At 37.0% G+C, this 17,667-nt stretch overlaps 1 protein-coding gene across 4 annotated transcripts in view; it reads right to left on the bottom strand.

The window, feature by feature from the left end:
- Window positions 1-17,667, bottom strand: part of pard3aa (par-3 family cell polarity regulator alpha, a) — a 557,061-nt gene that overhangs the window by 338,789 nt on the left and 200,605 nt on the right. For all 4 annotated transcript variants that reach the window (XM_073864006.1, XM_073864007.1, XM_073864004.1 and 1 more), the window contains exon 3: window positions 4,674-4,821. In XM_073864006.1, the coding sequence (XP_073720107.1) occupies window positions 4,674-4,821 (148 nt within the window). The remainder of the gene's footprint in view (window positions 1-4,673; window positions 4,822-17,667) is intronic.

The following is a 17,667-nucleotide window of genomic DNA, read 5'->3' as shown; positions in this document are numbered from 1 at the left end:
TGCTAGGTAATATTGCTAAAAATTAGGGCTGTCAAAATTAATGTTAAATTAACGCGTGAATAAGGTAGGACAACACTGAAGGGATACGCCCAGATTTTAAGTATGTTTTATTACGTGTACGCAAACGTACGTGCAGGGTCGAATGCACAGCTTTGCAGAGTACAAGTTATTTGACTCGTACGTGTACACAGATGTTCGACGCATGCGCATTGCGACAAAATGCTTTGCATGTCCTGGGCCACATACTACATTCTCCTGTACGTGCATGCGCGACTGTAGACATGGTTTTAAAAATCTGGTGGTGGGCACTATTCTGACGGAAATTGTATTAGGCACAAAGTATGCGGATCCTTGCGTAACAAGAAAAAATTGACAATACTTCAGCCTTCAGGTGCAAAATACACAGCCTGCCGCTAGGTAATATTGATCAATTAGGGCTGTCAACATTAACGTAAAATTAACGCATTAACGTAAATTCATTTTAACGACACCAATTTGATTAATTTAACGATTAAAAGCAATGCGTAGCACGTTGTTAGATAAATTGAGACGCAGCATTAAGGGGATCGCACACCGGCGGCGCAGCTCAGCGCCGCACCGCGTCGCGCCTAGGAGAATTCGGAGGTATTGTAAACCGGAAGTGCACATTAAATAGCGCGAGCTTCGTCAGATAGCGTCTAATTCAAAATGTAAAATATACGTTAGCAGCCAATGTTAATCATTAATGATGTGGGACAAATATGATGTTATTTAATGTTAAACTATGTGAGTGGCGCTGTGTGGCGCGACAGGGATTTGAGCAACTTTCAGAGTCACAGCTGGGCGGCGCAGATAGGCGCCACCTGGCGGCGCCGGTGTGCATATACTCATAGAAAACAATGTGTTTGATTTTTTTTAGAACGGCGCTGAGCTGCGCGGCCGGTGTGGATTCCCCTTTAGACAGTAAATAGTCATCAAACGACTATACAGTATCTATATCAATATTTGTATGTTTTCTGAGAGGTGTACCGTCCTAAAACTAATAAAAATGATGCGTGTCCATCCACTTGCATGTCGGAGATTTTGGTTTCGGTTTTAAAACATGCAGGAATTCGAAAATAATGTGCAATACTAACTTGCTTGAAGTTAAAATAGTTATTAAGAGAGAAAAGTTCAGGACCTGATTGATGTTTAAAGAGTTATTATGAGTGACACGACTCGAAAACGATCTTCCTCGCGCCTGACTGACACATCTGAAGCATGCACAAAGACCCCAATATATGCAAACATAGACAGAATTACATTTTTAAAAATATCTGTTTTGACAAGAATTCACGCAAATATAATTTGTTATGTCTTAAGTAAATGTTTAATTAATTGGAAAAATATCTGATGTGTAACATTATATTAGATCCTTGCATTACAGTAGATCTTAAAAGCTGTCTGTCTTAAGCTCAATTAATGTCAATTAAACAATAAACGAATATATATATATATATATATATATATATATATATATATATATATATATATATATATATATATATATATATATATAAATTTTTTTATATATAATTTTTTTTTTACTTTTTGTTTGCCAAATCTATTTGTTATATATATATATATATATATATATATATATATATATATATATATATATATATATATATATATATATATATATACAATTACAGTAACTCATGACAATCATGCGATTTAGCGATTTAATATAGATTAAAAAGTACAGATTGACAGCCCTACTATAAATAGATGAAAAGTAACTTGTTAGTAACCTAAAACAGTTAAACATCTTGAATATGGCACATTCAGTCAGATTCAGATGAATATTTATCTATTTATAAAGTGATTTTAGTGTAAATCCACTAAGACATGGAAAAGATATAAAAATGTTTGGGATTCGTGTACTATGGTGGCACACAAACTCAAGCATGTACACATATTTTGAGGTGAATAGGCCTCATGCTGGCAGCATTCACACGGAAGAGGGAATTCACACATTGGGTGTGCTCGACTCCAGATCTCCCTCTGTGCCAGCTTTGAGCCTACAACAATAAATAAAAGCGACATACAGAAAAGCCTGCTAACATGGGAACGCATTCACCTCTTTTACTTCAGTGTGTGCATGTATGTGTTCTTTAAAGAAACTAAGAGGATTTGTTTCACAATCACTGCCCTATTTTTCTAACACCCACATGTTTCTACACACACAGTTTTATAAAATTAGAAATGGATCCACGTTCTCCAAAGCTTTATTTTTTATTCGATCACACTAACTAATATATATTCAAATGAGGTTGTGCGTGCACAGACCGGTGTGAACTGTCAGTGTTAATCATAGCAGTAGACTTTCGTCTCTTCACACCTGAATGAATGTGTCTCACTGTTCTGTAGCAGAAGATCCCCTGACAATTTCACCTGCCCATTCAACCCCGCCTTCCTGTCAAGGTCAGTCCCCGTACGTCCAGTGTCAAACACAACAGAAAGCTGGCAACTCTCTCTCTTGCCTCAAATATCACAGCAATGACTAAACAGATTCCAGAAATACATTTAGGACAAAGAAACAAAATAAAAAAAGTTTCACATTCTCAGCATTTTTATACTCAAGTCTCATAAAATGCGTATAAATAGCATGCAGTGTAAAATGTTGTGCAATACATATGCCAAATTTTACATTTTGCGCGCATATGATACGCCAGTCCTTCCAGTTTACTTTATATGGCACATGTTTTCGTGTTGTTTCATGTATTGGTTTTTCAAACTTTTTTTAACATTGCCGCTTGGGTTTGGGGTTAGAGCAACTTTTTGTTACATAAAATGACCTAACCCTAATTCTATCCCCAACTCCAAGCGACTATGGTTTAAAAAAAGACAAAAACATGAAAAAAACTATATATTAAATGACACCCTAAAGCAAATCCCAAATCTAACACCAAACCCAAGTGACAATGGGTCTCATTCACTAAGCATGCGTAGGCACAGATTTGTGCGTAAGATGTGCATGCAAATGTTTTCACGAACAAATCGTGATTTGACAAAAACTTTCGTATCAAATTTTCTTGTAAATGTATGCAAAAATGTAAGAAAACCTAAAACCAAGGGTCACGTACCCTATAATCAAATACTAGGCTATAATTATAATGTTTATAATAAACATTATAATTATAATACATAATATAAAATATAATTATTATACATAATTATATTTTATATTATAATATTTTATATATATATTCAGCATATTTTCAGTATTATAAATTATTATACATGATCTATATTATTATTATATACATTATATTATACATTATTATAGCTTACTTATTTTTTCCACACATAAAAAGAAGATGCACGTATTGACGAATCTTCACGCTTTCCTTCCTCACCTTTTTAAATCTCTATATGAAAGCGTCTGCTTAATGCCTAATGTAAATGTAATGTAAACGTAATGAGAGGTCCAAATGTCAATCACTTGATCTCCTGTCTGTTTTATTTTCGATACAGAAGCTCCCAAATAAAAAATGCTAAGCAAAACAAAACTTTACCGATAATAAATATGATCATGGATTTCTTTTCGAGCTCTTTTGCAAACTTTTCTGTAGACCAGCGCTGCGGAAAGCCCTTATATGGAGCTGGTTTGGGCGTGTTTTATGCAAATTACCAACCTCGTGCACGTGTCCGCTCATGTAGAACACTCCAAATTCAACGTAAGAACAAGTAAACAAACAAATTCATGTGCGTATGCACATGTTGTGAATTATGCGGAAAGTTTTGTGAGAAGTTTAAGTGTGCGTATAAATACGAAAAACATACGCAATTATTAGTGAATGAGACTCATTGGTTTAAAAAACAGAAAAAATTTAAACGAATACATAAAACAACACGAAAAGATGCGCCGTGTTAAGTGAAAGAGAAGGACTGGCATATCATATGCACACAAAATTGGAAATTGGGCATATGTATTGCACGACTTTTCACACTGCGTGATATTTATACGCATTTCGTGAGACTGGGTTGAGACTGTATGTTGTTTAGTTAGGAAAACTGTTTTATGAATGTGAGCGCACACTAATAATTTGGGATCTGGGGAACAGTATGCATAAAGTTACATAAAAGTTTACTTGTTATACCTAAGTTTATATCTAAGTTTTGTTTGTGTCAGCACAAATTGCAAAGTGCACAGCTTGCATGCCTCCAACTTCTTGCATTATGCAAGTACAGACAGATTTCCTGGTTGAAAGTAACAAAAAACATGAAATCATAAAAACATAAAAGGCCTTATTTACTAAATCACAACTGATGATGCAAAACAGCTGTGACTTTTATCTCTATTAATAAAGATGCACCTGCTGATTTTAAAAATGTGCCACATTTTAGAAGCAAATAAAATGTGACCCTGTCTGTCAAATCCAGACTACAGTCTTATAATCTAAGTTTGATTTTAATCATTGATTTGACATGATCAATATTAAAGATATCAAGGTTATGTTTTCACAAAATGTTCTTTACATTATGTTTACATGATTTTATGTTGAAAACAATAAATCAATCACAAAACATGACTTTAGCTGGGTTTTTACAGACTGGCTCACACGAGTCAGGAGGTTGAATTGGACTTGGGTGTGAAAGTAGCGTGCAAAAGTAGTTGCACATGTTAACGCATGCAAATTGTAACTTACTGGTCCTGAGCGCAGATGGTGTGACCTCAATCTCACTGGAGTTGAGCTCGCCTGCGCTGAAGAGCTCTGGACTCTGGGTTCCTGTGGAGCTGGCGCTGGTGCCGTCACCTCCATGGTGTGGGTCCTGCTCCTCGTAGACCGCTATGAGCTGAAGACAGAGCAAGATCGTCAGTTCTATATAATTTGTTTATGTTAGTTTTATTTAATCTCTGTTGTATTAATAAAGTACAACAAAGAGCTGTTTCCCAGATCAGGGTTAGATTAATCCTGGACTAAACCTCCTTAGTTACTGTATATTAGGACACTAAAGTAGTTTTTACAAACAAACTTTACAAAACAATACTGGTGTGCATCTTGAGACAAAACAATAGCACTGATATACACTCAACTAAAGGATTATTAGGAACACTATACTAATACTGTGTTTGACCCCCTTTTCGCCTTCAGAACTGCCTTAATTCTACGTGGCATTGATTCAACAAGGTGCTGAAAGCATTCTTATAGAAATGTTGGCCCATATTGATAGGATAGCATCTTGCTGGAGATTTGTGGGATGCACATCCAGGGCACGAAGCTCCCGTTCCACCACATCCCAAAGATGGTCTATTGGGTTGAGATCTGGTGACTGTGGGGGCCATTTTAGTACAGTGAACTCATTGTCATGTTCAAGAAACCAATTTGAAATGATTCAAGCTTTGTGACATGGTGCATTATCCTGCTGGAAGTAGCCTTCAGAGGTTGTGTGTGTTGTGGCTTCACAAATGCTTTGCTGCATACCTCAGTTGTAACGAGTGGTTATTTCAGTCAAAATTGCTCTTCTATCAGCTTGAATCAGTTGGCTCATTCTCCTCTGACCTTTAGTATCAACAAGGCATTTTCACCCACAGGACTGCCGCATACTGGATGTTTTTCCCGTTTTACACCATTCTTTGTAAACCCTAGAAATGGTTGTGCGTGAAAATCCCAGTAACTGAGCAGATTGTGAAATACTCAGACCAATGCATTGAAGCAACTGCCATGTGATTAGTTGATTAGATATTTGCATTAATGAGAAATTGAGCAGGTGTTCCTAATAATCCTTTAGGTGAGTGTATGTTAAAATATGTCTGTGAAAGCGGCTTTCAGATAAGACAGTTCAAACAAGCATTATATTATTGTACTAGACTTAAGCCCTGTTTGGGAAACCGTCCCTACATCTCCCAAAACATGGTAATACTGTGGTACTTTTTTAGTGTATGACAGTAGATAACAAATGAAAACGGTGCATAAAACAGTAAATTATTAAATAAATAAAAAATAAATGACGCATTGTGCTATGACACATTTGAAAGGAGAGTCTAAATTAAAGGGTGAACACAAATTGCTCATTGCCGTACGCTCGTGCACTTTGTAAAGCTGCCTCGATCTGAACAAAAGTAGAAAATTGCACAGGAACTAGCGGGGAGGTTAATTCATCAGCTTTTGTCCTGGTTTCTGCTGAAATTAACAGTGTTCATGCAAGGCAATAGATAAAACCAGTCAGTCACATGCCGCCCGTCAGACCCCAGCAAACACAGAGCCGCTATTGTGGAAATCAGTGTGTGTCTGTTTATAAGTAAATATCAGCCTCCTTTGGCTCGCTTCTGGATATTTATCCTCAAATGTCTTCACTTGAAGGCAGATGTGTGACCAGACAATTTCAGAGAGTGCTTGAGTTTAAATTTTTCCACTTTCTCGCATTTGAATATTGTTTACAATCAGTCTAGTTTAAAGTGATGTTTCATTTATTTCTTTGGCCCAATTAAAGCGTATCAAATAAATCCACCACTGTGTCGACGGACGGTTTTATAACCGTGACCACTGTTGGAGATTTTCTACTGGCTCTTTCTAATTTCAGATGGAAAGACTGAACAAGGCAAACTTTAAAACAGAAATAGATGTTGATCGAGATAAATAAACTTTTTAACACAACACGGCAACCGTTCAAATTTATATACACTGTCAGAAAAATGGTCAAAAAAAGCTGTTACTGAGGCGGTACCTAATACCATTTAGGGACAGATATGCAAAAATGTGGCACCAATATGCACTCTTAGGTACCAATATGTACCTCTAAACTACTAATATGAATTCTTTAGGTACAAAGGTTAAATGGTACTCCCCCAGTGACAGCTAGAGACCTTTTTGTGACCATGAAAGTCAGTGTCAGTGTCCCATACAAATATTCACAATTTAAATATGTTGAGTTATTTTAACCCTTGATTGGGTAAAATAGGAAAAAACCCAAGCAAATTAACCTAAAAGTTGTCCCTATTTGACCCAACCATTAGTTGAAGCAACCCAACATAGGATAAGAATGCAGTATTCCTCATGATAGATGCATATCTGTTCACTAATCCACATACACTCTTTCAATCCTCCTCAGTACTGGACAGCCGCCACACAAACATCCACACTTGAGCCTCAAACTCACTCAAGCCTGCACTTGCAATCAAACAGGGTATTTGTTTATAAATCACACAGTATTTACATGGTCTTAAGAGGATCATCTTTTGCCCTAAATGAACTGAAGCTCAATGAATGGCCTGTAAACGGCAGTTTTAGAGTCTCCGCTCTCTCAAGAATCCTCACAGGTCAAATCTCTTCTCAATAGAGAGGAAAACAATAACAAATACATGCGTTATGAGGGAATAAAATCACCACCAGTACTATTTCTTAACTGTGTAGCTTTGGGTTAGCACTGGAAGATGTGAAATCTTTTTGTAAGGGATCAGACATAAGTTGTTTTACAATGAGAATAACTTGATACTCTAAAACTGATTATTCAGAATTAATGGATTTAAACCATCAGTAAAGCTAAAATCAGATGAATTCTTATCAGTTAAATACAGATCTGGGGCATGGTTTCACAGAAAAGGCTAAGCTAAAGCAAGGACTAAGCCTTAGTTGAATAGTTCAAAATAGTGAACTAAAAACTTTAGAAATACTTGACTGAAATGTTTCTCATCATCTTAAAACTCTGAAGGTGTATGCATAGACAACAAAAAATAATTGTGTCAAAAAATAATTTCTTTCATTAGAAAATTTAAAATGAATGAAGAAAATAGCCAATAAAAGCACAAGTCAGATGGAACTTTATTAAAAAAAACATATCAGGATTAGGGCTGGGATAAACGATTATTTTTTAAACGATTAATCTAGCGATTCTTTTTTCGATGCATCGATTAATCTAACGATTAATTTCATCAGTCCGATTCGACTTCGATTCGATTCTCGATTATCTCCCCATTAATTAACTAATAGCAATTTATACTAATAGCAAAAATGTTGTTTTACATATCTGATGTAAACATTTCAATATATGTTCATTGCTCTTAAAATTTCAAAATAAAAAAGACTATACAAGTGCAAAATAATGCATTCTTAGTCAGACGTAGCATTCAATAAAGCGTTTGCAGCTCATACTGTGCAGTTTAGTAACAGTATAAAAATCTCAAGTTCAAATTACTTTATTTTACATGCATTTATGTGCAAAACCTCTTCAATGTGCCTTTTCATGGTCAGTGTAACATTTATAACTTGATTTGTTTAATCCACATTGTTTTCGTGCTGTTCTAGTCCATTTAATGACAGATATAAACACAATTATAGACTTAAGAAGCACATATATTATTAAATCTCTTTCTCTTAAGTTTGTTAAGATAGATTAGGACTCATTTACTGCTGGACAGAGAGTGAATGAAAGCGCAGTCTTCTGGCAACAGTGACATATTTCATTGCTTTCTGTTACATTGCTCAAAGTCATGACGGTTTAAAATACACTTCACATTCATGATTTTATGGTAAAATGACACATTTTCGCGTCAATCCACGAGCATTTAAACCATAAACAAAACACTTTCACTTTAATTGAGCATGAGCAGCGCAGCAGAACCGACGCAGAAACGATTGCAGCACTGTTGCTCATGCGGCGGGGTGCATGCTTGTTAACGTGGGCGCTCAAAAAACACGCACCGCACGTACTGCTCACACTTGCTGTGTGAAACCGCCGTGGACTGAAGCCACTCGCGTTGCTACTATTCTATGGCGCCGTGTTTTTGGGTCTGACACATCGACGCGCATATTTCGCGTCGACGTATTTTTTGCGTCGACGTCGTCGATTACGTCGACGCGTTGTCCCAGCCCTAATCAGGATTAATGAGCCTGATATCCCGAGAATTTGTACGTATTTTACAATTTGGCTAATTCGTTTGAAATTGGTATGAAGTGATTTGTACAAAGAACACACGATTATCATAAAAAATATGCCGCATCATTCAAAAATGCGTCATTAAGACGAAATAACATATATAAGTCACAGTAGACTATACGTCGCGTTTATTTAGAAAATAGTTTTTACAAAAACCAAGCCGAAGAACAGACATTTAATTTGGAAAGACAAGTTATTTTACTAAACAATAGCAGACAGAACAGCAGGCTGAATAGATGTCTGTACGTTAAAGTAATCTTATCAGTTATTTAAACGATAACCCATACCATACAGAACTTACCAGGGCTGGGTTTCCCGATAACGATTGAACTTAGCACTTAAGAGCGCTTTCTATGAGCTACTTAACGAACATTCGTTGTTCATATACGTGCGTTTCCCAAAGATGCACGTAAAACGATCATTCGCAACTAGGTTTTAAGTGCTACTTACGAGTCGCTATCCATTTGTCAAGTGCTGAAATGTCACTAATAGAATGACTCGAATTTGTAGCAGAAGCTTGTTTAGGCTAATGATCTTCAGCCAATGTGCACTAATATTGTAATAACATATTTTTATTATTGTTTAATGACTTTTTAAATGTTTTAAAAATTTATTAAATATTATTTTCCGTATTTAGTTAGGACTCGTCGCACTGCGAAATGCCTTCTGCGTTTCTATTATAGTTTAGATTATTATTATTATTTGTTGTTTATTATCTATGTTTATTTATTATTATGGATTATTGCATTGTACCGTGAATATTTATTTGGTTTCTTTAATTAGATGCCATTTCCCTTCAAAACAATGTTTAGATGAATTATAGCAGCAATCGGTAGGAACCATTTATCAATTTGCTATACCAACTTTTACCAAAATACAAAAAACTTTTACCAACTTGTACAAAATACGTTTTCCTTCTTTATTAATTTATGTTTAGTCATTTAAATTTGATTTATCATTTGAATTTTAAATATATTATATATTTAATATAAAATAAACAAAGAAGAACCCAATAAATAAATAAACATTTAAAACATTACATTATCGTTATTGCAGGAGTGCAATTTGCTGGTTGTCCTGTAGGTGACCTTGTAACTCTGTTGTCTTACGATGCACTTATGAATGAACGAACTATGAATGAACTATGATGATTTTCAAGTGCAACTTAAGTTACGAAGCTTTTGGGAAACAGCCCGTAATTCTAAGATGATTCGTACGATCGTTTTTACGATCTACTTAGTCTTACGATGCTTTTGGGAAACCCGGCCCTGGAAGGTTGAATAGTCTAAATTAAGCCAACTAGCGTGAAGTTCGCATACTCATCATTCCACATCACTGAATCCATTGAATTATATAGAAGCAGCATATGGTGAACTCTCGCGGCAGTAGACGGTAATGATGTCTCTAGCCTCAAAAAAGTCTAAATTAATTCATACTGACTTACAAGGCGCACCTGACTATAAGACGCAGCACCAGCCAAGTTATGGAAAAAAATGTGGCTTATAGACCGAAAAATACGGTAAAACAATAACAAAACCCCACCCCTAACCCCAAGGTCACAAATTAATACAAATAAGCCACCTCGTAAAATGCGTACGAATTGCCATGGGATAGCGTTGGATAATTATAGGCAAATGGTGACTGCACTGAGTAGGTTAAAATAGATTTTGATTTATTTTCACTCTAAAAATGTCTGGGTTATTTTTGACCCATAATGGGTAAATATTTGACAGAACACGTGCTGGGTTAAAAATTACCCAATGTTGGGTTGTTGTTATGCAACCATGGGGTATAATAACCCAGCAGTTGGTTAAAATAACCCAACATTGGGTCAATTTTTAACCCAGCACGTGTTCTGTTCAATATTTACCCATTATGGGTCAAAAATAACCCAGACATTTTTACAGTGTTGGATGCTTTTAGTAATATTGTAATCCCATAATCCCATACAGTAGCTATGTTTGTGTTATTCCACAGTTTTACTCTCATGTGGACAAACATATAAATGCAGAATGAGTTAGTGTTACTAAACATTTTAAAGTTACTGTACTACAAATGCTTCCAAATACTTCTTTTTGCAGAAGTCTGGTTTTGGTTTATTTGATGCAATGTTTGCAATGTTCAGAACTTGCTCAACAGTGTAAAGTGATCTTCCTTTTTCTTCCTAGCTAGTACTGAAGAAAGTCTTCTTTGTTTTTAACAGAAAAAAGTATCAACGAATAAATGAAGAAAGACTGAATTGAGTAAAAAGGTTTTAGTGACATACACAAGAGTGAGTATTTTTAGAAGCATCCCAAAGCCTGTGTACAAATCAACAACTGTATTTATACTATAATCCTATTCCAGATCCAAATGTGCAATATACATTGTAGTTTTAATTTCTGTGTATGGCCATAAGAAGATATAGATGTCCTGCCAGAAACTGACTATTCATCTGGTCTGCTCACAAATGCTAATGATGGAAACAAATACACTGGTGACAAATATTCCAGCAGTCGCACGCCTAACTTTAAAGTGGGATGATGGATGAGTTTCATTGTTTGACTGGAAAAGTTTGAGTGGTCACAGAGGTGTAGTACACACTTGCAGTTGACAGACAAATGAAAGCGAGTTTCCTGGTGCATTTAACATGGTCCAAAATTAACTTTTTGCTGATCTACAGATCTGTAGCTGATGGGACTTTAGTGAAACTATAGAAAGATACATGGGGATTTTATTCTCATGTATTTGTTTTGCTGGCTTAAGTCGAGTAACAGTCCATATGTATTGTGTCACATGGAATTGAAGAAACTTTAGACATCATATACTGTATTAAAGGGGACAGAGAATGAAAAACCATTTTTACCTTGTCTTTGTTGAATAATGGTAGTCTACCCGCATTCACGAACATAAAAAAGTGCTAAACATGCTAAACATCTCAGTCTCATAGAAATTCCTCTTTTAGAAATGTCAGCCAGAAAACGGCCCAATCTGAAAAACTGATGCTTATGACATCACAGGCATCTCCCTGCCCCTCCACTTTAAAATAATTGGCTACATTTTTTGAGTGGCAGCAAAGTCAGCCAATCAGTAATGAGAGTGCAAGTTAAGCCAGTAGGGGGAGCCAAATAGGTGCAAAACCACTTGTTTAAAATCCACCACACTAATAGAGCTATCTGAGAGAGGTTTTTTATAGAGATCGACCGATACTCATTTTTTTAAACCGATGCCAATAACAAATATTTGGATGATTATGTGCCCGATAACCGATATGCTGAACCGATTTTTATTTACTGTTATACTGTTTTTGACATAATAATTACTACAACACTACTGAACTGAACAAACCCTTATAATAATAATCATCATCACAATCACTCTCTCTTTGCATACAAAGTCATAAATAGAGGGGTCTGAAAGAGTGAAGAATAATATTAATTTAATGAATAATGTAGAAACTATATTCCTAATACATGGACCATTCCAAACACCCCTATCATTTCCTCAGAAATGGACTGATCCAAAGGTCCCGCTGCTGTTGGCAGCGGGAGAGAGAGAAAAGTATAGCGGAGTTAGCTGCTTGTTATACATAGTTTATAGAGTAAAACAGGTGGATTAAGTGCCTTTTTTGGAATAATATGGTTGTTTTGACCAGCAACATGTAGCCTTCAGCAGTAAAAAAAGTAGTTAGCAAAGAGGTTTTACAAATAATATCACTGACTGGAATACTTTATTCAGGAAAGTAACAAACAAAACGGCTTATATATCACTGAATTTCTTAACTGGTAATGTTATTTGATGTCAGAATAATTAATATTTTGTTGTTATAGCTTATGAAATGGCTGTTGACAGCGCTGTTATCTATGCATTTACTCACGCATTAACTGTATCAAACTGTGACCGCTTGCGGAGGTAATAAATAATTAATTAATATCCACAGACATTTATATAGATATTTTAGCAAAATAATGTTTATCTGGTAAATTTTAATATAACTTAGGGTAAATCTTGTTAAAAGCTTCAGCCTTCAACCCCGGTAAGTGAACAGCACGTGATTTTGTGAGTTTGTCTCTATTCTTGGACAAACTGCATAGATTGCTTTTAATATATCAACTTATTTAACATAACATACATTAATGCACAAATAAGATGTGTTATAAATGCCTCAGATGCAAAGTAAGTATACTCAAAGTCCTTTTAATGAAGTCGCGTCACTCCGCTGTCATATCTGCTGTGCACGCTGCTGCTGCTGTGAGCTCTTCTCCTCAGATGCGTCCAGCGCGCAATTCTCAATTCTCTCGTTTATCGGTCAATCATTCTATGTCACCTTTAACTTCTGACGGTAAATCTTCAACTAAGATAAAAATCATTAAAAGACGCTCAAAGTGCCAACAGATGTTTTCTTTACTAGCATAGCTTAGCACAATCCATTAAATCGGATTAGACCATTAGCATCGCGCTCAAAAATAACCAAAAGGTTTCTATATTTTTTCTATTTAAAACTACTCTTCTGTAGTTACATCGTGTATTCAGATCGACAGAAAATTAAAAGTTGCGTTTGTTCTAGGCAGATATGGCAGGAACTAACCTCTCATTCTGGCGTAATAATCAAGGACTTTGCTGCCGTAACATGGCTGTAGGAGGCATTGTATTAGTGATGCGCGGGTCGTCTCGTAACCCGCGGGCCCCGCGGGTAACCCGCGGGTCGGGTTGGGGCGGTTAAAGAAATTGTAACTTTAATGCGGGGCGGGTTGGGGCGGGTCATTAAAAACAAAATTAAAAAACTGATAATTCCCTGTAGCATATATATTAAATATTTGGGAATATATATTTTTACATTTAATTATGTTCTTTGATAAGGTTAAATTACGTAGGCCTATGTGGCAACGTAACTTCCGCAATGCGCAACGTAACTTGATATCCCCAAACCTTTGACGTCACGGAAGCGCCAAGTAGCTCCCGCTGGCTGCCAGCCACAACAACTTCAAACGGAGAATTAAAAGATGAAAGACGATCTGCACGAGAAATTAAGGTAAGGAATTTGTGAATAGATAATACAAATGCTGCTTTTTTGTGTGGTGATCTACTTTTAAAATGATAAAGCCGACAAGTTCTACATGTTAAAAACACTTTAAATGCGTGGACTATACTGCATATATCTCTACATTGGATTTAGGGATGTCACCATTACTCTATTTTCTTGAGGAGTTAAAAAAATCCTGGAGCACATGTCGAGTACTGTTTAAAATAGCGGAGATTGTGTGAAACAAACTCTCTCTCTCTCTCTCCCTCGTTCGCTCGCTCTCGCGTGCTTCATCTCGTGCATGAAAGCAAGAATGCGATGCGATTGCAAGCTTGTAAATTTCTGAAGTTTACATGACTGAGCTGCAGCGGGCAGCCATAAGATTTATAAAAACACATATGAGAAGAAAGGCACAGCAACTCAAAAAGACTTAAGTGTTTCACAGTTACTCATAATGCCAATTTTCCTGTGGAGGCATGGAGCAGCATGAGAATACACAGTTAACTGATGTGCTATCTACCGGCATTGCCTTTGCGATCGATGTATTGGACACTCCTGGTTTATCATTATCCTATCTCTATATTAATATGACCATGCTGGTTTCTATGGCTCATTGGTGTATGTTGTTGCCAGTTTACATGGCGATGTAATCTAATGAGTGTTTCCAAGCACTCTTAGGCTGAAATAAAGCCTCTTTTTATTTACATTACAAATGCCTAATATGTCTATTTTAATGGTCGCGGGCGCGGGGCGGTGCGGGTTGTAAAAATAGATACAGTGTTGCGGTGCGGGTTGGGGCGGGCCAAATATTTCATAAAAGCGGGACCCGCGGGTTGGAAAAAACGCCGACCCGCGCATCACTACATTGTATGCATGAGTTCCAGCAACTTCCTGTTTCATTGGAAAACATCAAACTTTATCGGGCCAGAACGACACAAATTTTTACGTAGAGTCAAATCCTTCGCAATTTAGCATCACAAAGGCCTTAAGATGACACTCACCAAATATGAAGATGATCCGACGAAAACTGTACGAGGACTTAGCTAAAGTATGACGCCTGGAAATGACAAAAACTGCGCCCAAATCACAAAAATAACTCAGAATAGCTGACTTCCTGTTTGGTTTACGGCTTCGCTCCAAGAGACATTTTTGTAGGTCTTGACATGCTACAGAAGCGTACCAAATTTCGTAATTGTACGTCAAACACAGTCCGAGGGCTGCTTCGTTGAAAATTTGTAGGTGGAGCTATAGAGCCATTTTCCCACGCCTAATTCCAAAGCCTACACCACATGTAAATTTTCATCACTCTTAACATCTGTGCAAAATTTCATGAGTTTTCGAGTATGTTTAGGCCCTCTAAAGTCCCGCTGAAGTCGGAGAAAAATAATAATAATAACTCCTTGAAGAACAATAGGGTCCTCACACCCCGGTGTGCTCGGGCCCTAAAAATCTAAATGTTTAACTCTAGGGGAGCTGGAAAGGGAGCCTATTTTTCAAAAAATTGGAGTGTCCTTTTAATACTAATTTAGACAATTGAGACCAATGTTGATATACAGTAACAGGAAAGAGTAAATGTATATAATATTATATAATAAAGACACAGGAGACATCGGCCAACCTCAATTTGATCTCGTTTCAATCTAATTGGCCAAATCCAATTATTACTTGTGGTGTTGACTTGACCCAGACTTTGGTGGTCTACCCTGTGAACCCTAGGACACCTCCAACACTTCCTCTACTGCACACTCCTGGGTCAACTACTCATTATCAGAGCGAACAAGAAGTAAAACCAAAGGAGCAGGCTTCCCAATGCCTTTCATGTCCGTTCCCTTTGATCTTGGGACTTTTGCAGTGGAGAAGAAGTGTCGGGTGATTACAGCAAGACCCTGACGTGTGGATCTGTCCCATTAATCGTGACGGCCAACATGCCTTGTGATCTTCATAGACCCGACGTGGACGTTGTGATCGCCTGATACGTCCAGAGTCATCGCACGGCATTAGCATGAGCAGAACCCCGTTGTGAGCTTCAAAAGATCTGCCAGAGCGCCGAGAAGGGCGCCGTTCAATAGCTATCAAACAAGTCATTTCAACCTTAATGGCTATGACAGCGAACAAGATAAAACCAGACGGGAGCGAGACATTCCTGCAGCCATGCCCACAATTACGACTCAGGCCTTGAAACGATTTCCTGGCAAGTCGAACCACCAATTTTCTCAGAGCAGACCTGCTGAGGATTAATAAAGTTTTATTCCTCATCAAATTCTCACCTCCAAACTGCATTTCAATGGGAACATGACAAACATTTTACGACTGAACCGCGAGAAACAGACCGGCCAGCCCCACCAGGTAGAGCTAACTCAGAAAACCAGTGAAAGCTCAAAGTTACTCACCTCAATTCGATTAGCCGCCGCGGTGAAATGTCCAATTGGCCCGTGAGTGTTTCAACACATTATCAGTTTATTTTTCTTTTTTACCTTTGTAAGTGCATCCGCAGGAAGCTCAAGGCAAAGGGATTAATGAAAGTAGATAATTTATTAAACTTCTTTGGGCTACAAGAAAAGTGTGAACAACTGGGTGAACTTATCATCAATAAAAACAGCACCACCGAACGCTACAGAGCAGAAAAATCACATAAAGTAAGCAAACAAAAAACCACATTACATCTGAATGATGTATACAGGCTTACGGCTTTAAGCAATTTAATTACAATAAGTCAATAGAACTGTATGGATGATTTAAGTACTGCTATTTATACTTTATTCCCAGAATTGGGCATTGTTTAAAGGTGCAATGTGTAACTTTTATGAGGATCTCTTGACAGAAATACAACATAAATTGCATAACTATATTATCAGACATTACATAATGAACTGTATTGTTTTTATTACCTTAGAATGTGAGCCATTTTTATCTACATACACCGCAGGTCTTCTTACATGGAAGTCGCCGTCATGTTTCTACGGTAGCCCTAAATTGCCAAACTGCTCTATAATGCGCGTTTTGTAATAACGTTGTCTCAGACAATGACGTGTTCGTCCTGTGGTGGCAACTGTAGCTTCTCTATGCGTTTCGAAAGGGAGGCCGTTGGTTGCAATTCACAATCTCATCACTAGATGCCACTAAAAAATAATTAAGCAGTATGAAGGCAACAGCTAAAGGAGAAGCAGCTTGTTGTGTGCGTTGTTAAAAACGCATCAGCAGTGATGGAGGTAAATAGAGAGCGACTTCTGTGCCTCCACAGTTTAAAGTCAGTCCTCAACATGGTTCGTTTTTGCTTTTACCGGTGCAAGCGGTAAAGCTTATGAGGAAATGTGACACAGATTTTTTGGACCTAAGGGAGGGGTTTAAAGGGACACTCTACTTTTTTGAAAATATGCTAATTTTCAAGCTCCCCTAGAGTTACACATCTGATTTTTACAGTTTTGGAATCCATTCAGACGATCTTTGGGTCTGGGACTACAACTTTTAGCATAGCTTAGCACAATCCATTGAATCCAATTAGACCATTAGCATCATGCTAACAATTGACCAAAGAGTTCCGATATTTTTCCTATTTAAAAATGACTCTTCTGTAGTTATACCGTGTACTAAGACTATTGAAAGTTACCAAGGGGACTATTTTCAGGCGCTGTGTACGACAGCAATGTCCTTGATTATTACGTGTGAATGAGAGTATACTTTAGTTCCTACAGTAGCCATATCGGCCTAGAAAATCGCAACTTTTAATTTTCCGTGGGTCTTAGTAAACAATGTAACTACAGAAG

Source organism: Misgurnus anguillicaudatus, chromosome 25, assembly GCF_027580225.2.
Source record: "Misgurnus anguillicaudatus chromosome 25, ASM2758022v2, whole genome shotgun sequence".
Taxonomy (NCBI): domain Eukaryota; kingdom Metazoa; phylum Chordata; class Actinopteri; order Cypriniformes; family Cobitidae; genus Misgurnus; species Misgurnus anguillicaudatus.
Note: the sequence above shows the minus strand (reverse complement) of the source record. Positions and strands in the feature narration are given on the sequence as shown.